This window comes from Patella vulgata, chromosome 8 (genome assembly GCF_932274485.2).
Source record: "Patella vulgata chromosome 8, xgPatVulg1.2, whole genome shotgun sequence".
NCBI lineage: Eukaryota > Metazoa > Mollusca > Gastropoda > Patellidae > Patella > Patella vulgata.
Window position 1 is genome coordinate 38,280,454 of NC_065886.2, and position 21,302 is coordinate 38,301,755.

Sequence of the window (21,302 nt, forward strand, 5' to 3'; positions counted from 1 at the left end):
CACCCCCTACTGAATTACCTTCATTTGTTTTATTCTTCCGAAAATAAGATTGGATAGCCTTTTGGAGATTCGCACTTTCAGTGGCAGCCCCCCCCCCCCCCCCCTGCATGCCACTGCTCACTTTATTTATAATGGAAAACGCTAAATTGTGATATTGTGATATAAATGCTGATATGTAAATGGTGATCTTTATATTTGATTGTTATTTTGTTTTACAGTAGAAAAGTAATATCATAATTTAATCTATAATGTTAATGTACAATGTAATTTGTGTTTTTTATAGGTAGACTTTCTCATTTCGTATTCTCATAGAAGTGATTAATAACTAATTTCCAAAACATGTACACATCACCATAGGCATAGGGGGGCAATCTCAGTTTTGGGGACGGGCTGAGACTATTTGCCTGAAAATTTTCTTTGTCTCCCAAATTTACAGAATGAATGAATCATTAACTAAAACGAGTTTTCCACAAATGTAATTCCACGAGGTCTAAAGTATTATAGTATTCTAAACTTAAACTGCGAGCGACATTTTCCAATTATACACAATTAATTTCTATGATATATGATCTTATTCTCTTATGTTTGTGCCCAAAAAACATAAATACATTGCCTGAAAAATAGATTGTCCCCCCCCCCCCCAGCTCCTATGCCTTTGCCCTTGGCAGTTTGTAATCAAAGAAGAATAGTCACAAACGCCTCTGTCCTGGCGAGCTTCTCTCACGTCACATCACATCGCATACATAGCCGTAGAAATTAAAATTATCATATTTGTCTTCAATTGATAATAGTAGGCTATTGTCCATTCCATATGATTAGCAAGAAAGGAGATTTAAAATACAAATTTAAGAGATGTTATTGAATTTCATTATTTTATCATTAAATTTAGTTGCACATTATGATTGTTAAATTACAATAAAGATCTGAATACAAGGTTTAGCACAATACTCAATGTTCCTAATAGACCTAATAAGTGTTCTCTACAAGGTTTAGTATAGTGCTAGACCCAATTCTCTGCAAGGTTTAGTACAATACTAGACCCAGTTCTCTACAAGGTTTAGTATAGTGCTAGACCCAATTCTCTGCAAGGTTTAGTACAATACTAGACCCAATTCTCCATAAGGTTATACAATACTGGACTCAATTCTCTGCAAGGTTTAGTACAATACTAGACACATTTATCCACAAGGTTTAGTACAATACTGGACTCAATTCTCTACACCGTTTAATACAATACTAGACCCAATAAGTGGTCTTTACAAGGTTTTGTACAATTCTTCTCTTAAAGGTTTAGTACTTGAATATATTCAATTCTTCTACCCCAGACCCAATAGTTGTTCCATGCAAGGTTAAGTACAATACCTCAGTATATTCAATACTGCATTCCTAATATTGTTCTCTATAAATAGGATGTTCTTGCTATACCACAACTTGATAAACATTGTCTCATATTGCTAGTCTTCTTGTTTCATTGTGTATTAGGATTGACTTGTGATAACCAACAAGGTCTTCATAATTTAAACCTGAAACTTACCAAGACAGCAAGCCAGTAGTTAAACATGGCAGCACTTTATTAAATATTAGTTAAAAGATCAATCAACTGTGATTAAACAATTACTAAGTCATTTTGATATATTTCTACAATATATCCATCCACTGTATATATACGATATTCCAACTACTAGGGGAAAATATATCTTATGAACTATGTAGTGAAGCATGTAGGACATGTCATATTATATTGAAAAAAAACCCACCTAGTTTTATATTCTTATATATATACATATGTATTGACCTAATTATATTCATGTATTGTATACATGTATTGACCTAACTATATATGTATTGACCTAATTGTATATATGTATTGACCTCATTATACACAGTATTGGTCTATATAAATGTATTGACCTCATTATATACCTGCATTGACCTAATTATATATTATGTGCATATATTAACCTAATTATTTATTATATGCATATATTGACCTAATTATATGTATTGACATAATTATATACATATACTTTGACATAATTCTGCTTGAAGGAATATATCTTTAAATGCGACTTGGATGTTGCAATCAAGTCACTGACATTCCTACCTTAAATGAAATGAAATGGGGTTTACCTTGTTTTTTTTCGTCCCATCTGAACAACTTCCTACCTTAATAATCCTATTAGTATGCAATCTGAGCATTCTTCCATAGAGTGATTCTTGCCCTCCTTCTATTACACCAAGACAGTAAGTTGCATCGTGCTTTTATATAGACTCCATGTACAAACGTATAGTAGTGTAGTCAAATCCTAATCCTTGTCAGAGGAATGCAACTAAATATGTTTTGGCTTGAATATATTTTTTATGGTACTGGTATATCAAAGATTTTTTTAAAATGTTAATAACTGTGATATTTTGGTGTTCTCTTATTGTTCATGTTTTACTAGACTGTACAGAATACTTACATAGATCTTATTAATACTTCAGTTTGTTTTATTTTATTTTATCATACAATTTTAAAGACTGTAGTGGGATTTACTTCCAGATTTGGTCAAAATTATCCCATTGGTTGATTTTGTATTTCTGACACTGGCTTAATAAGTGACAGGTTTTAGGTATCAATCAATATGGAAAATTAACAGAAAATCTGATTTTTGTCCAAATATGTAGTATTTGTATAAACTGGAGGTCAGTCTAGTCTTAAAATACATGTTGTAATTTTACTATTAAATACCCTGAAATGCTACTAAAAATGGATAGGTTTACCAGTAATGCTGCTAGCAGTATATTGCACTCACTAGTTCTGTGACAGGAAGTGGCATATATTTGCTTCTATTGCTACTAGCAGTAGATTGCACTTATTTGCTTGACATATGCTACTAGCAGTAGGTTGCACTTACTTGTAATGCCACATGAAGTACATGTAAATGTGTTTACTTTTAATACTACTAGCAGTAGGTTACACTTTCTAGAAATGCTACATGACGTGATGCTACTAGCAGTAGGTTGCACTTACTAGTAATGCCACTAGAAGTGATATATATTTGCCTGTAATGCTACTAACAGTAGGTTGCACTTATTAGTAATGCCACATGGAGTTGCATAATTATGGATACTAGTAATGCTTCTAGCAGTAGGTTGCACTTACTAGTATTAGTAATGTCACAGGAAGTTGCATACATGTATGTTTGCTTGTAATGATACTAACAGTTGGTGCACTTACTACTAGTAATGCCACAGGAAATGGCTACATATGCTTGTACACCAATGCTGCTAACAGTAATTTGCACTTACTAGTAATGCCACATGAAGTGGCATATGTTCACTAGCAGTAGGTTGCACTTAATAGAAATGCCACGTGAAGTGGCATGTGTTTTCTTGTAATGCTACTAGCAGTAGGTTGCACTTGTAATGTTGCTAGAAATGGGTTGTATTTACAAATAATGCAACAAGGAACGGGTCACATTTTCCAGTATTTCTGCTACAAATGGATACTAGTTAAGATATTAAGAAATGTGTATTGAAATTAATACATTAGTAATGCTGTACTGTTATATATATATATATATATATATATATATATATATATATATATATATATATATATATATAATATATGTTTATATTATATGTTTTGTTCTATTTAAGTATGCATACACCAGGACCTGTAAACTTATTTTACCTTCAAAATTACATGTTAAATTTTCATTATATGTTATTTGCTCATTATTGTCATATATATTTAATATTATGCCATGTCATAGTATCAACGAAAATAATAGGATAAAGCACTACTGAAAATTGAGATAAAAGTCCACTACAGATTATAACAAATAGTTGTTATAAACAATATTTAATTTGTATTAATATTCCAATCCAGTAAATGAATGTATAATACAAATACAGTAATTGTTCCTGTCAAATACTTCTATTGCCCACATCAAATAACAGTAAAATCTTTTCTGGAATACAATTAATTACTGGATTTGAAAGAAGAATATTTTCAATTGATCATATTATCCATAAAAGTTGTTTTTTTTATTAACTGATATAAATATTTTTTTTATTATATAAAATCTCGTATCAATCAAATTGACTGGCAATAATATTTTTCTGCCATTTATTCCATAAATGTATGTATTTTAAGAATTAAATTTTAAAACACTATTCCTACAATAAAACGTGTTTCTTGTCTGTTTGGATACTATAGAAAATTAGCTGATTGAGGAACAATTAGAACCAGTACAAAATTTCAGACTTATCTGATCTATAATAAATACAGTATTCAACAAAGTCGGTTATATTTTATTACAGTGCACACCAATTAACATTTAAAAAATGGGATCAAATCATTCAAATGGTTCGGGTTGAACTGTGATACGGCTTGGTTGTACTGATAAACTTTGTCTTTTTATTAATAAATTAAGCAGGAAAAGAAACGTCAGGTTGGTATGTTACTCTGAATAGACGCATTGCATAAAACTTACCAAATGTTTTTATTGTATATTTGTGACCACATCTCCAACTTTAACCGAGCAATAAGGCTCCTTCCCAAACACAGAATTGAACCCAGGAAACGTTCTCAAAATCGCGCCAGACTTCTGAGATGGTAATGTGTTCTCCATGATTTTTATGTAACTCATGCTGCACCTGCTGTTTACCGGGACCAGCCCTATAAAATGCACCCCCATACCTGGTTGAATTATTCACACTTCAACATCGACAGCATGCCATGACTCATGAGATAGAATGTTCATACTTGGCGTAGGTGATTGCCTTGATGGAGTCAGATGATGAGAATTTTCTGCTTAGGGTAAGCAGAGATAAGCAACTTGATTGGTTGATGCTTTCGGACACGATAACTAAGTTCTAATTTAGTGAGTGTGAGGACACTCTATAACAACGCAAGACGAAAATTCGGTGATTATGATTAAGCCAGTCACATGTTAACTGGACCGTCAATACACACTTGTCAACTGGTGGTGTGTATAGACAGTGATATATTGTACAGTGATATGTTGTATATCTATTTGCTATGTGTAGTCCCTGTGACGTCACCAGCCAATCAATTTCTTTCCATGGAAACAAAACCAGCGGGTGCCAGGCAGGACACTCCCACATTTTGCAAGAGATAGAGAACAAGCCCAAAACAAATGCAATTTTTTGTACAATCAGGGGCAATAATCAAGAAAGTTATGGTCTGAAATCCGCACATATCAAAACGGACTGAAATCTTTGGGACATAAAGAAATGTTTTAAGTTTCATCAAAATTGGATAGGGGATCACGTGGCTAAGTGGGTAAGAAGCTGGCTCGCTAGCCTGGAGGTCGGGTGTTCGATCCCTGCATTTGCCGAGAAAGTTCATTCAGATTTTCCGGGGTTGTTTCCCCTTGTCAGTGATGCAGGATGGAGGGCCTGACAAGGACAGCTGTCTAGTCATTCGGATGGGACGAAAAACCAAGGTCCTGTGTACACATTGGCGTGCACGTAAAAGATCCCTTGGCAGTTGGAATTCGATATAAGAGTAGGCCGTAGCGCCGCTGCCCGGGCAAAATTTCCCTCATAGCACACTGTATGGCGTATGCCCGTCTTCATTAGCCCAGGTTAGGTGCAGAACAGTAGGACGTTAAACCCCATTTCATTTCATTTCATTTCAAAATTGGATAAAAATTGTGACCTCTTACATAACCTCTTTTATCACTAAATCAGATAAAAATTGTGACCTCTAGAGGGTCCATAACCTTTGTATTACTTATTATTACACAATTTGCGTAAAAAGAGCGGTTAATTTGTTGGGCAGTTTCATTTCAATTTTCACGAAATTCAACTTTAACCTTCATTATGGTGGAATGTTGATATATTTAAACGTTTTTTAAAATCATAAAAAAAATTAAATTGTGACCTCTAGAGAATCTGCAAGCTAAAAATGCGATTTTTCCAACAATCAGGGGCCATAATCCAGGAAGTTACTTTCGGATATGCGCATTATCAAAAGGTACCAAGATCTTAGTGTGTAACGGTGATATATTCACACATTGTTTTTTTTTTTAAATCAGATAAAAATTGGGACTTCTAAATGGACCACAAGCTAAAAACACGATTTTTTGTACAAGGGGCCATAATTCAAGAAGTTCCGATACGATATGTGCAAATATCGAAAGGAACCAAGATCTTTGTGTTATAAACATGCATTTCAAGTTTCATCAAAATCAGGTGAAAATTGTGACCTCTATCGTGTCCACAAGCTAAAACCATGATTTTTCGTACAATCAGGGGGCCATAATCCATGATGTTATGGTCTGATACATGCCAATATCGAAAGGAACCGAGATCTTTGGGAGAGAGAAATGGGGTTTATAATTAATGTCCACTCGACACAGACTAGGTCATTTAGGGACTAATATATGGTTTTAATTTTATTTCAATAATTCGCTTGCGCGTAGGGGTCTTTAGCAGTGGGAGGAAACCGGAGGACCCGAAGAAAACCCACGAGGTTGGACAGGCAACCCTACTTCTTGTCACGTACAACCGGGGAATCGAAACCCCTCCAGTTGACTCAATGACAGACTGTATGATACAGCGTGCACGTGCAAACCATTCAGCCATCCAACCCCTACAGACGGTTGAACAGGGGCGACGGCATAATACGTCTACATGAAAATGTGGGCGTATAAAACTGATTGTATCCGAGAAATTGTAAATTAGCAAAAAGCAAAACTACTTTAATAGGTTAATGTTTGTACAAATTTTCATGAAAATATTTCCAATGGTTTATGAGATATGCTTCGGAAACAAAATTGAACACCAAAAACTAAGTCAAATTTTTTTTCTATGGAAACACAAAAAATATCAATCCCAGAAATTCCTAAATAGCAAAAGGCACAACTACTGTAACAGGTTGGTATGTGTATAAAGTTTCAGAAAGATATCTTGAACTGTTTGGTTTATGAGATATGCTTGAAAAGAAATCGGGATTGACGGACCCCATTTCAATATCCCTCCCTAACTTCGTTCCGCGCCGGATAACAACCAAATTGAAGAAGTTTCATTCATTTTTATTAACAAATCAACAAACATAACAAATTAAATACTTTTATAAAATTATCCTGTGGGAAATATATAAATTATATTATTTCCATTTGAATTCATCAATTAATGCCACATTTTAAAAATAACCAGTATGTTATATAATTATATTGTATTCATGTATACAGCAAAACAAAAATCCAGTCAATAGCTGCTTTAAGGTCTCCATTAGTAAGTACATGAGGACCACGCTACAGGATAAGACAAACCTGTGGACAAGGCACAAATTACACAGACATTAAACAACAAATAACAAATCAAATATATTATTTAGCATTAAATATTATTTCTGATGTAGATAATAACCCAATCTGATTAAAACACAGATCCTATTTCGTTTCGTTTTTTATAGTTCAAAATTTCGTTTTACTTGGCTTTACTACACTAGGATCTGGAAGAGTTGTTATATTAACCGCGTTTTGGTTAAGTGAGGGATTAGCCAATGAAACGGTCTGTTACAGCGACTTCTTGGTGTGCCATGCATGGAACTGTGGGTAAACCACTAGAAATGTCAATGCTAATTTAGTAATCAATGTCTGATGTCATAGGGTCAAAAGCCACTCGCACGACCCCTGCCACGACGACCTTCCAGTACAACTTGTGAGATCTTCATGTAGTGTAGGCGATCAAAAGTATAAATAAACGAAACGAAATATAGATCTGTATTTTAATTTTAATCAGATTGATAATAGCCATCGGTTGCTAAGCAACAGAACATATGTCCAGAGCAGCTTAGTCGTCTGAGCAGTCCATAATGCTGTTACTATAAACAGCTATAGGGACCTGGCTAAAACATAATCGTGAAGCCTTACGATGTATCTTCACAAAGTCAAATAGTAAAAGTTTAAAGTCACTATCAATACATCATTTTAATAATTTCACTTGATATTCAAGCATTTATACATGTAATTAAAATAAGTGATTTGTCAAATCAATTTTAATCTATAATCTTAAATAGTTGGTGGTGTAGCAGCTAAAGATGCTGGCTTGTTAAATAAGTTTAAAATTAATACTATTGGCTTTATGTATGTAATATATAAAAACAACCATTAATCTCTTAACACACACTGTCTTCCACTCCTGTCAACTGTAGTATTTCTTTATTTGACGGTCAAATGAATCGATGATCGCTTTTCTGAGAAAAAAAAAAAGAAAAGCATATCAATTTTTAAGAGTTATTCATTTTTCCAGGGTATTTTTATGACACAGAGTAAAGGTCAGCATAATTTGTGTATTACATGTCCATCCAGACAACACAACTACCATCATTTTCAAACAAACAAGTAATAAATTCCTTTTATTAATTTGCTTGAGCCAAATGGTCTATAGCAGCAGGAGGAATCCAGGTGACCAGTGTAATATTAAAGATACATGTACATTATGTAAGAACTAAATCTGCCTATTGCAGGTCTTTAGTTTGGCTTCAAATCATATAAAAACTATTATTTAGACATTTATTAACATGACAAGCCTATAATCAACTCTCTTGACCATCAGATGGCAGAGATTTAAATGGATTAGAATACACATGAGATTAAAATGGATCAGAATACACACAGGATTTGAAAATTTAATAATAAAATGGATAATCAAGATTTTGTCTCTTTGGCCATTACCATTGCTACGAGTACGATAATAAACAGTCTACGTTACATCTTCCAACACTCATAACTGCGCTCAGAATGGAATTTTCAATATATTCATTTTTTATTCTCTATTTTTAAACTATCATATCAAGAACGGCCAGTACTTTATCTAAATATCACATAATGCAGCCTTAATACACGTTAGATACATAGTTAAATATATCGGGCACTATAGTCACAGTGGCTAAGTCAGTAAGATGCTGACTCGTTAGCCTGGAGGTTGCAGGTTCGATCCCGGTGTTGGCCCAGAAAGTTCATCAGGATTTTCAGGCATGCTTTCCACTTGTCAGTGGTGCAGGACAGATGGTCTGACAGGGACAGCTGTCTAGTTTTTCAGGTCTGAGGAAAACCGAGGCCTCGTGTACACATTGCCATGCATGTAAAAGATCCCTTGGCAGTTGGAATTTAAAATAAGAACCGACCATAGCTCTGCAGTCCGAGCAAAATTACCCTCATAGCACACTGTATGGCATATGTCATCTTCGTTAGCCCAGGCACAACTAAAACTAAAACCATTATTTCCAGGTTTGCTTAAACATTAAATTCCTGATACCCAATATGGCACTCTGGGTACTTGGAATTTGATATAAGAACGGGCAATAGCGCCGCTGTCTGGGCATAATTACCCTCATAGCACACTGTATGATGTCACCTTGCTTAAACATTAAATTCCTGATATCCAATATGGCACTCTAGATACTCACCTAAACACATCCATATTTAACAAGAAAGCTGCCACATGTCCTGAATCTATATATCTTATTTCTGCACCCGGCCACAGTTTATCTAAACTAAGTACACCATTACGTGGAATATAGGCATCTTGTTTTGCTGCTACAATAATAATTAAACTAGGATCCACAGGAATCGAGAAGTTACCCAGATGGGTACATTCATCCATTACGCCTCGCATAAACTCAACAGACTCCAGAGTCAATGATTTCTTGGATATTTTTTTTCGTGACAATTTAAGGCCGTTTGCTGCCCAGTTTGGCACTGATAATCGTGATTTTGATGTTGCATATTGTAATGTCTGTGGATCGGATAATTTCAAATTGGTTTGTTCACTTTTAGTCACATTTGATATTTTTTCAGCATCCATGGCTATCTTGGTTGGCAAAGAACTTTGACCTTGAGTTGATTCGTAACTATGACTACCATTAGCATTTGCGTTACCATTCAGTATGATTTCTTGTCCCCTTTGACGATAATGTTCTATGACTTGATCTAAATTCTGCATACTGGCTGGATAATCTTTTACAAACTGTTGTCCATATGGATAGGCTCCTTTGTACAGCTACAAAATATAAACATTTTTCAATTAAATTGCTAGTTTGAAAAAAGGACACCAAATGGTGATACAGCATAATTTAAGGTCAAATTGAAAGCAAAAGGACAACCATATAAGATATGTTTAAATTTCAGTTAAGGGCAGTCTTGAGTTTTTAGCAATTACAAAAATAAAATGGGGTTTATCGTCCTACAACAAACGGACTGATGAACCATGCTGGTAAATCCTGAGGAACACGATATATTTCAAACTGCTAGTTTGAAAAAAGGACACCAAATGGTGATACAGCGTAATTTAAGGTCAAATTGAAAACAAAAGGACAACCATATAAGATATGTTTAAATTTCAGTTAAGGGCAGTCTTGAGTTTTTAGCAATTACAGAAATGAAATGGGGTTTATCGTCCTACAACAATGAACCATGCTGGTAAATTCTGAGGAACACGATATATTTCCAACTGCTCTGGACAACCCACAACTAGTGTTCCTTAGATTGCCTCAAACCGTTCGATATATGAGAACAGCTCTCAGTGTACATATAGGACTGTATACCAGTTTTTACATGACTTGGGCAGTCTAAGGAATACTAGTTACAGGCGGTTTCAAGCAGTCAAAGGGCTAAAGGGTTAACATGTCCCCAGTGTCTCAAACTTCTAGCTTTCAGGAGCTTTAAAGGGTTAAATGTTAAAAACCTTACAGCCTCTGGTGAATATATCAAGTTTCTGATTTCCTCTTCATATACACTATCTTCAAAATACTGTGTTTGTAATACTTCCCATGGTATAGCTCCACTTAATACACCCTATAAACAAATACATCATAATTAAAGGGAAGTAACTCTGCGCAATTGACCCTACACTCATATTATCTCCCCTTAGACCACAAAGCTAAGATGGTAAACAAGATTTATCTTACAACATCGCTATCTTGCCATGATAATGTCTCTTTAAAGCAATGAAATAACAAGTTGTATCAGAATTCGTACTTTTAAATTACTGCACATATTTTGTCCCAGTCTATAATCATTAATAATTTATATAACATTTCAGGCCTAAAGAAAGACCTGCAATAGGCAGATTTAGTTCTTGCATAATGCATGTGTAACAAGACCATAATCAACTCTTGATACCATCGCTAGTCTGCGATATTTAGCGGATCAGAATACATTCTTTTGAAAAATAATTAAACATAAAAATGGATAATCGAGACTTTGTTTTTTATCGTACCGACTTCAGTCATGATCGAGGCTAGCCTAAAATTCAAAAGCTAATATCTCGGTCTAGATTGGAGCAATTTGACTGAAACTTTTAGTATATTCTATTTATCTATTTTTTAACTACAGATATTATAGCGAGAACTGTCAACTCTTTATCTAATCTTTGGAATGAAGTTAATTTTTTGGACATTCATTATGGACATGAAATGAAATGAGGTTTATTATTATTATTATTATTATTATTATAATTTCATTATTTAAAATTATTTGTTTTCAATCATTTTGTAGGATAATAGATTATATACAAACCTGAGTAAAAGCACAAGAAGCTGTACTCCATGACAAACATGGCACTAAACTGATTGGTTTATCCCAGTTAGTTGCTGCTAACGATGCCATCTACAATAAATATTACAACACTCAATCAAAATATTTAATATTAAAAGGATGGAAATACATTAACGTCATTCCCAGATATGTTTGTTGCTTTTTTATCACCATCTTACGCAAAAATGTGTTAGGTGTGGATTGGCTGAAAAATGTGCGGTATCATGTACTATTGTAGTCACACATTATGTGTATTATTCTATCCTGTGCTAACTCGAGTTTAAATATATTTCCTATTGATTGGGGGGAGGGGGGGGGGCGGGGAAAAATGCCTAATGTGTGCATGTTGCATCATAAGGTCTGTCAAGTGGCGTAGTATCGATTCCTCACTTGTACTTGACAAGGAGTAGCGTCACCTGTCCAACCTCATGGAGTTTCTCTGTGTCCTCTGGTTTCCTCCCACGGCTAAAGACCCCTACGCTCAAGCGAATTATTGAGATAAAATTGAACCATGTTAGTCCTGAAATAACATAGTTTGTGTTGAGTGGATGTTAAATTCTCTCTCTCCCCCTCACCCTCTATTGACGATGGGGAACAATCTAGACGCCCACAAATTTACAGCACATCATCTACAATCACATTAGAAAATATCTTTATACAGAAGGGGGATACGTGGCTAAGTGGGTAAGACGCTGGCTTGCTAGCCCGGAGGTCTGGTGTTTGATCCCTGAATTGGCCGAGAAAGTTCATCCAGATTTTCCGGCATGGTTTCCCCCTTGTCAGTGATGCAGCTGTCTAGTCGTTCTGATGGGACGAAAAACCGCGGTCCCTTTACACATTGGAGTGCACGTAAAAGATCCCTTGGCAGTTGGAACCCGATATAAGAGTAGGTCGTAGTGCCGCTGTCCGGGCAAAATTTACCTCATAGCACACTGTATGGCGTATGCCCGTCTTCATTAGCCCAGTTCGGAGCAGAACAGTAGGACGTTAAACCCCATTTCATTTCATTTCATTTTATACAGAAGCTTAAGATTTACGCTTCCCAATTCCAGGTTTCCACCATCACAGTGTTTTACTGGAAGTGATGATGGATGTCATGGATGAAACAGAGTATGGTTACTGTTTCTAAACATCTGTTACCACTTCTAGCTGATTTAAGATAGCTGACAATTACAAGAGTGAAATATGAATTAGTAAAACTTACATGACCTCCCATCGAAACTCCTGTTAATCCAAACGGTCCCCATCCCTGTCTTTCACACCAATTAAATAAAGCCAATGATTCTAGAACTAATGCCCCGCCCATCACAAACAAATCACTAACATTATGTAGACTAGATCGCCTGAATTGTAAAAAAGAAATAAGAGCGTAAATGAACCCTTTGACAGGGCAAATTTAAAACAAAAGTAGGCTATAGTGCTGCTATTCAGGCAAAATTTCCCTCATAGCACACTACATGGCATATGCTTGTTTTCATCAGCCTACATGGAGCAGAAATAAAAAGAAATTCATTTCATTTCTTTATCCTTAAGTCATAGAACCCGAAATGCCACAAAACCGGCTTTGACGTTGTAGGGCATATACCTGAAATGTCGGTTTCTGACACGCTTCCTTAACAATAACAAAATAGCCAATCAAAATGACGTTTACTGTTTGCCCCAGGTCTGTTGTAAATAGCGACTTCCGTCCACTTGTTCACATTTCAACGGGCGATAACGAGCAATAATGGCGAAGATATTTATGGGTTGAATTACGGCAACGGAAGCAATTTTGAAAGTGAATATACCCTAGATTCAGACTAAAATAAAGAAAATGACAGTGATGGTAACACTCATACTCGTAATAGATGTGTAAAAATTGTTGATCTACATGACCGGTGATAGAGATATTGGAATAAGGCGTGGCCGCGATATTAGCAGAGTTCAAAACTGTTGGCATGATTGGCACTCCAAGGTTACGGATTGGAGATAAAATTGAGTAAAAGTTAAATTTTCTGGTTAAATATCTTTGTTTCATCATTTCACACATTAAAATGACGTCATTTTTGCAGAATCGGGTTGTAAAGTCAGGGTAGGGTATGCGTCACCCAAACTTTTTTCAGGATTCAAAAGGTTAAATTGCCGTGTTTAAAACTAGACTGACTTGTGAGTGACCACCATTTTGAATTTAAAGAATCCACACACACCAATTAGATTATGTTGCTGGATTCAGAGTTAAACAATCTTTAGGATAGAAACAGAATATATTCTGAATCTGGATTCGGAACGGCATCAATCAAACACTTACGTCTGACTCTTAGGTTTTCTGCTTCCATCTGAGACTTTTATAAAGGAAGAATAAACACAGTACGTAGCACTAAAACTATAAAGTATTAGGTTATTTGATTAGGTGTACAGCTGACAAAATCTATTTTGATCAATACAGGAATCCCTTGCAAACTACAATATTGTAAAAGTTGAATCTCTAATATAACAAGTCTAAAAATGGTTCATTCAATTCCATAAATTCTGTTCCATGTTTACAAAACTGTTTGGTCAGAATTGAAACCATGCCCCCATTCTCAGATGTTCACCTGACAAGTATTGTCAGCCGATACTAAATGATGTTCAGTAATGTCGGTTTTCCCATTGCTTGGTACTATCACGTAACTTATAAATCAGAGAGATTTGGTAAACAAGGATACAGTAAGGATTTTCCAGTATTATGGAAGCTATTCCAGCTTCTTTTAACAGTGGTCGAGCCATCAAGGCTCTTCTTCTCCAATAAAACTGAAAAAAAAATGTAAAAAAAATATCATGTGCTTTACTAAGCTGAAATAAAATTAATTCTTATTTCTTTGGGATTTTGATAAAAAAAAACAAGCCACTTGAGTCCCATGAACCTTTTTGTTTGTTCAAAATTTTAAAACTTACAAATTTTATATTGATCAAGTTAAGTAAAAGAGTATGTCCTAGAGGGTCAATCGCATTTCAGACATTCTATTAATAAAGGGGGAGAGGGAAAAAAAGGGGTTTAACATCCACTCGACACAAACTAGGTCATTTCAGGACAAATTTTATTTCAATAATTCACTTGTGCTAAGGTGTCTTTAGCTGTAGGAGGAAACCAGAGGACCCAGGGAAAATCCATTTGGTTGGACAGGCAACCCTATTCCTTGCCAAGTATAAGCAGGGAATCGAAACAATGCCACTTAACTCAATGCCACACCTTATGCACACTCATTCAACCATTAACCCCCATTAATAAATATACTTACATGATCACCTGTGCCAGCTAGATGTAAACAAACAGGTTTTAATCTTGGATGTTTCCATTCTCGTGGTAAGATAACCTGAAAACTATAATATAAATCACAATACAGTCTAACCTGAAAACTATAATATAAACCACAATACAGTCTAACCTGAAAACTATAATATAAATCACAATACAGTCTAACCTGAAAACTATAATATAACACACAAAATTATACTTTATAGTTTAAATGAATTCGGAACAAGAGAGAGAGAGAGAGAGAGAGAAATGGGGTTTAACGTCCACTCGACACAAACTAGGTCATTTCGGGACTAACACATGGTTCAATTTTATTTCCATAATTCGCTTGCGCGTTGGGGTCTTTAGCAGTGGGAGGATACCGAAGGGCCTGGAGAAAACCCACAAGGTTGGACAGGCGACCCTACTCCTTGTCACGTACAACCAGGGATTCGAAACCACGCCAGCTGGAATTCGGAACAAGGATAGACTGATAATTTCTAAATCTAGGAAAAGTTAGTAACCGGGCAATGAAGCTGTTTTGTTTGACTATTACTCACAATACAAAGTTGGTTTCCTCCAACTGCTAAAGACCTCTACGCGCAAGCGAATTATTGAAATAAAATTAAACCATATGTTAGTCCCGAAGTGACCTAGTTTGTGTCGAGTGGATGTTAAACCCCATTTCTCTCTCTCTTTCACAATACAAATCTCTGAGTCAAGCTGGTTTCATAACAAAAGTCTCTCAGTCATGACTAAAGTCTAACACTTATAATAAGTCATGCTGGTTTGATAATAAAAGTCTCTAAGTCATGATTAACACATATAATAATAGTCTCTCAGTCATGACTGGCACTTATAATGTAAGTCTCAGTCTTGACTAACACTTATAATAAAAGTCTCTCAGTCATGACTAACATTTATAATAAAAGTCTCTCAGTCCTGACTAACACTCATAATGTAAGCCAAGCTAGTTCGATAATTTTCTTACAGCTTACAATGTTTGTATTTTGTGTCATTGTCTGTGAATAGGGATTTAAAATGATTGCTGTATTTCACAAGAGTCACTCAACACTGGCTCCAAAAAGACGAAAATAGAAAAAGATCTGGTTATAAAAAACTTCTCACCTGGCCTTTTCTACTTCTACAGGTGCGATACCAGGTAAATAACGACAAAATGGAGATATCAAATATCCTTCCATAATACGACAATCACTGTAAGTTACATCTTTTTCAATATGAACTGGATAATCTTTCTCTACCAAGTGCTTACATGTTTCACGATTAGAAATGACTTTACGAAACTCAAATATCCTGAAAATTAATACGTAAAAACACATTTTCAATTTTAGCCCTGATATATGATTTTCAGTCTATAATAAAACAGGTATAAGACTAAGAGTAGAATTGAGGCTGTTCACTGATATTTAATATAACCAGTCTGACTGTGACTTATAGATCCTGTTATAATAATCAAAACTCCAAGGCATTTATCCCAATGAATATATGAATCACCCATATTCATTAAATGTTATGTTTTTGTCATGTACATGCTGGGCTCCCGCGGCTTCGTCAAACATTTTTTCAAGGATATTCAAGGATAAATATACGTCAAATTCAAGGATTTTCAAGGACATTTTTTAGCCTAAAGTTACAATTTTTCATCTTAAAAATAACCAAAACAGCCAACTATCGTTATAATCTCATATTTAAAAGGAATTGAAGACATTTGAAACAAAATTAAGGATCTCAACTGAAATTCAAGGATATTTTCCAATTTCCGCGAAATTCAAGGATATTCAAGACCTTGAAAATGAAATTTTAAATTTAAGGATATTCAAGGATTTTCAAGGACCGCGGGAACCCTGACATGTATTAGTGATAATCTTGTATTGTAACTATTCACTGATGCATGAAAAAAATATTAGAAATATCACAGAATTTTTGCCTGTTTTGACAAACTACCGGTGTACTGATATTGTTTTGTTTTTTTGTTTATTTTTAATTTGCATTGTAGTAATTAGTCACCTTAAATAAAACACAGACAACTAGAGAATCATTGTTGAAACATTACTTCTGTTAAATTCAGTAATTGTATTCCCTGAAAGTTTTGTGTTTTATCTATCTTGCAACTCTAAATATCTACAAGCTTGTATCCCTATTTCAAGAAATAAAATGATGACTGAGATTCATTATCAAAGAAACATACTTTTATGGTTATTATCATTAGGTTTTTTTGTGAACCGATTAGATTAGACCGATTAGCTATTATACGCATTTGTGAACCAAGTTGATTATGCTAATCGTTACATTTGTGAGACGATTTAACTCAACTGATTAGGCAAATCAACCTAATCGTCCCAGGAGATATTTAGGCGATTAGATTTGACTTTTACAAAATGGCGGAATGTTCGACGTCGTAAGTAATATTTAATGCTTATTGTTGTTTTTCTCCATAAAAAATGTTTTTTTAAAACACATTTGACGTGTTTAATGTTAACTTTATAGTCCACAAGAATGTTAGATCACCTCTAAGCAATTTTATTCATTTACAGTTTTTTCAATATATTCCTCGATCCTAGGTTTTCTCAGTAAACTTTTTACATGTTTTGTCACTTCAGTTTTCAAAAAAATACTTGAACTTGTTGGACATAGGAGATTGTTTCTAACGGCAACCATTTTTCCTTTTTTGCATAGATAACCTTCATTTGTCTTTAACAAGTCATCAATAATTAGCAGAGACAATTTTTTTTTCTGATCGGTGTCCGTGATGGCAGCCATCCTACCAAATCGTAATTATCAAATTTCACATTTGTGGACCATAGCTAATCAAATCGAAATCATACCAAATCGTACTAGCAAATCAAAACCTAATCTAATTGACTCACAAAAACGCCAATAGTAATTGTCATTCCATAAAAGTGTGTTTCTTTGATTTGAGTATGTTCCAATTACTAAATGCCATTCAAAGAATGAGATTCAATATAATCCTGTTTCTTATACCTTTTTAAATTTTCTGGTTTTCCCCATCCTTTGGTGAAGAATTTTGAAAGCAACAGACGTCTATAAAGTTGATCAAATCGACTCATGACTCACTGGTAAATCTATCTAAAAGATATAAATTATTATAATCAAATAATTTGGAATAAGCAAGGATAGAAATGAAATGGTGTTAACATCCTACTGTTCTGCTCCAACTGGGCTAATGAAGACAGGTATAATGACAGAATAGAAGATCAAGCCGCGATATTAGAATCTTTCCTACACAATGTTTTCTTACATATCCTGACTTGAAATGATTCTGATAATATTCACTGTACATCAGTATTGACCAATATGTGGTGTCTGGCCGACTGGGAAATAATTTTAATATAAAGACGGTCAATTTTACAATGATATATATCAAGAACAAACTTTTCTGATCCCATAAATGTTTATGGATTGGAAATCACGAAAAAAGTGAATTATTTTTAATAACATGATTATTTTCATGATATCTGTTAATAAGCACAACCATAGGTGTCTGGTAAGTTTGTGCCGCTCAGCTTTCATACGGTCATAGTGAAAATCATAGTGCCTGTCTCTTATAAACAATTCAATTTTAACTGTTTTTTCTTAAAGGAAAATATTGGTGCCAGTCATTATCACATATGTGATAGAGCTGGTTAAACACATTCCAAATATAATTTTAACACAGAGATCATTGCTACGATAGCTGAGTGACGAACGCCAAAGGAAAACACGAGACATCTCTCTATATAACTGACTGATGTGACGAGTGGTAACGGATATACGGCCGAATTTCTGCTCTTGATCTTCGAATGAATTATTAGTGAGCAGAAATTCGCCCGTATATCCGTTATCACTCGTCACATCAGTCAGTTATATATCGTAGGTATATATAGCACGGTAGCACGTCATTACGGGCCCGCGTCAGTTCGGACTTAACACAAACGTCGTTTCGGACTCAGTTTGACGACCTTTCAGACTTACTTGGCGACTTTTCGGACTCGGTATGGCGACTTTTCAGACTCTGTATGGCGACTTTTCGGACTCAATAAAAGCTGAAAAATTCTATGTATGTATTTGTAATAACTGTTTATTCTTTCGTTTTAGATGGGACTGAAGACAGACAATTCACAATAATAAAGAAATTAAACATTGTTAGTTGTGTTTTATTTATCCCATACAGACCTTACGCACTGTTTATTCTTTCATTTTAGATGAGGCCGAAGACAGACCATTCACAATAATAAAGAAATTAAACATTGTTAGTTGTGTTTTATTTATCCCATACAGACCTTACGCACTTGAACTTTTATTTGTTTCGTTTTAGATGAGGCCGAAGACAGACCATTCACAATAATAAAGAAATTAAACATTGTTAGTTGTGTTTTATTTATCCCATACAGGCCTTACGCACTTGAACTTTTATTTGTTTCGTTTTAGGTGAGGCTGAAGACAGACCATTCAAAATAATAAAGAAATTAAACATTGTTAGTTGTGTTTTATTTATCCCATACAGACCTTGAACTTGAAGTAAAACCAATATTACTTGATCGGCGAATACTGTATTTAATCTGAGTAAGTTTAGATTATTGACGATAATTGATCAATTGATTGGCGATTCTTAAAATCGTTAAGAAACGATTGAGAAATAAAAACACTGCTACTTTCCTTTTGTTGATTAGTGAAACAAAGCCGAGATTATTTAATCTCTATGGATGCGTTTTCCATTGGACACATGGATTACCTTCCCTATAGAAGATTGGTGTGTATTTATCAAGCTAGTGCGCACAAACAACGACGTTGAGGGCTGCATAACAGGCTTAATTCGCGAGTCAACGCCAGGGGTCCGGTGCCATTTTATTTACTTAATTGTGAGTTATTTTCAGAGGCAGAAAAGATACCCCTCAACATTACCATGATGTCGGAGGGCTCGCGGAGACGGCACCAGAAAAGCTGGTATCTGCATATAGAGGGCCGACTATTTCAACTATGGGATGAATATAACCACCAAGATATTTGTACGGCCCACTTGCCCCACAAAAAAATGAAACTGATAAAATAAATTAAATGTATGTTTTATAAAATAAATGAATAAATGACTGAAGCTATTTTTTCAGCAAATAAATATGCCTGTTGTTATAAATCACTGTATGCTTTGTTAATGTATGAATTTAAATGTATGTTTTATACAATAAATGAATACCCGACTGAGGCTATTATTTCATCAAATAAATATGCCCGTTGTTATAAATCGCTGTTATCATTTTATGCTATGTTAATTAATAAAATACGTAGTTTATAAAGTAAATTGACGTCAGTGTTCTATAATTCTATGTTCTATACCCGAGTCCGAAACGTCATCTATCCGAGTCCGAAACGTCACTTACCTGAGTCCGAAATGTCGAGGACATATTTTTTGGAGTCCGAAATGACGTAAGTCTGAAATGACGCGGGACCGAAATGACATGTAATCATATAGCACAACAAAATAAAGTTTAATGTGCTCCTTATTCGCCATTATAAACTGAGATTTGGACCTTGATTTCTGTGGGTAACCAGCTGAAATCTGTCAAAATTATTAATCACAGAGATATTTTGACCTCACAAGCAGCCCTGAACTTAGTTCAACTATGAACGCAGGTCTCATTACACTCGCCCTGAGTTCGTAAATTTGTGCGTTACCCTATATTTTGATTTCAATGAAGTCTGCCAATTTGGTTAGAAGACGGGGACGTATTTTTTAACAGCATGTTGTGTCGCTCATACTGACTCTAGCGAGGTAGGCAAGGTCTTATTTTCTCACTAAGATGTTCCTTTACATTGTACAGGCGTTCACATGGATTGACATCCCACCGTTTAGCAGTAAAAAGTTGCCCAGTAAAATTGACTGGGAAGCGATTTCAGTTTCGACAAGGATTCAATAGGACGGTTGCTGAAATTACAGGGCGAGTGTAATGAGACCTATTCAGAGCTGAACTACCCTGAACTGAACTGAAGGTTGGGATGAAACAGCCCACCTTCACGTTATGTCCAACTGAGGATTTTGTGGAGTATTTAATTGAAGTTGAAGAGGTGAAACGGTAGTGGGGCGAACTGACCCGCACTCGGTCTCTAGGCTACGTGAGAAATCAGGCAATTGACATGTCGGCTCCAAGAGAAAATACACAGTATGAACACGCTTGAGTTTCGTGGATATTGCATTAATGCAACGAATATGATGAATCTGGTAATTTGACTTAATTGTACCGTTTTCAACGACCTTGCTCCCAATATAATCGTATATTCTTGCGAGGAAATACTGAAGACCTTCAAAGGCCAACCATCTTGGAAAGTGAAAGTCACCGTTATCTAGAAATCTCGCTAAATCTCGTTAAGTATCGTACATTGATAAACGCAGAATCTGCTATATATTCCCCATGCTTCTCTTTGTAGACATTACTTGATGGTCGCTCCGTTTAAAAAGCTGAGCTACAATCTAT

General features: G+C 35.0%; 1 protein-coding gene across 4 annotated transcripts; it reads right to left on the minus strand.

Annotated features, from left to right (window-relative positions):
* Positions 1-7,059: 7,059 nt before the first annotated feature.
* Positions 7,060-21,209, minus strand: LOC126831095 (protein ABHD18). 4 transcript variants are annotated; one of them, XM_050561710.2, is made up of 11 exons: positions 21,070-21,209; positions 17,818-17,922; positions 15,943-16,128; positions 14,819-14,900; positions 14,246-14,330; positions 13,849-13,876; positions 12,766-12,904; positions 11,544-11,633; positions 10,716-10,820; positions 9,434-10,026; positions 7,060-8,218 (listed from the first exon to the last, which is right to left on the minus strand). In XM_050561710.2, the coding sequence occupies exons 2-11, from the start codon at positions 17,901-17,903 to the stop codon at positions 8,167-8,169; spliced, it is 1,446 nt and encodes a 481-aa protein (XP_050417667.1). In that variant the 5' UTR covers positions 17,904-17,922; positions 21,070-21,209; the 3' UTR covers positions 7,060-8,166. The 4 variants fall into 4 exon arrangements, with proteins under 4 accessions (XP_050417667.1, XP_050417668.1, XP_050417670.1 ...); XM_050561711.2 differs by having other exon boundaries at positions 17,818-17,918; positions 21,070-21,189; XM_050561713.2 differs by lacking the exon at positions 21,070-21,209 and adding an exon at positions 20,841-21,042.
* Positions 21,210-21,302: the final 93 nt, after the last annotated feature.

What these genes read in the sequence shown, in the direction of transcription:
- LOC126831095 (XM_050561710.2), bottom strand. Translation starts at nt 17,903, where the DNA reads ATGAGTCGATTTGATCAACTTTATAGACGTCTGTTGCTTTCAAAATTC. An exon ending in GTAGAAGTAGAAAAGGCCAG is followed by an intron (nt 14,901 to 15,942) that starts GTGAGAAGTTTT and finishes TTTATATTATAG; the next exon opens with TTTTCAGGTTATCTTACCAC. An exon ending in GAGTTTCGATGGGAGGTCAT is followed by an intron (nt 11,634 to 12,765) that starts GTAAGTTTTACT and finishes TATTTATTGTAG; the next exon opens with ATGGCATCGTTAGCAGCAAC.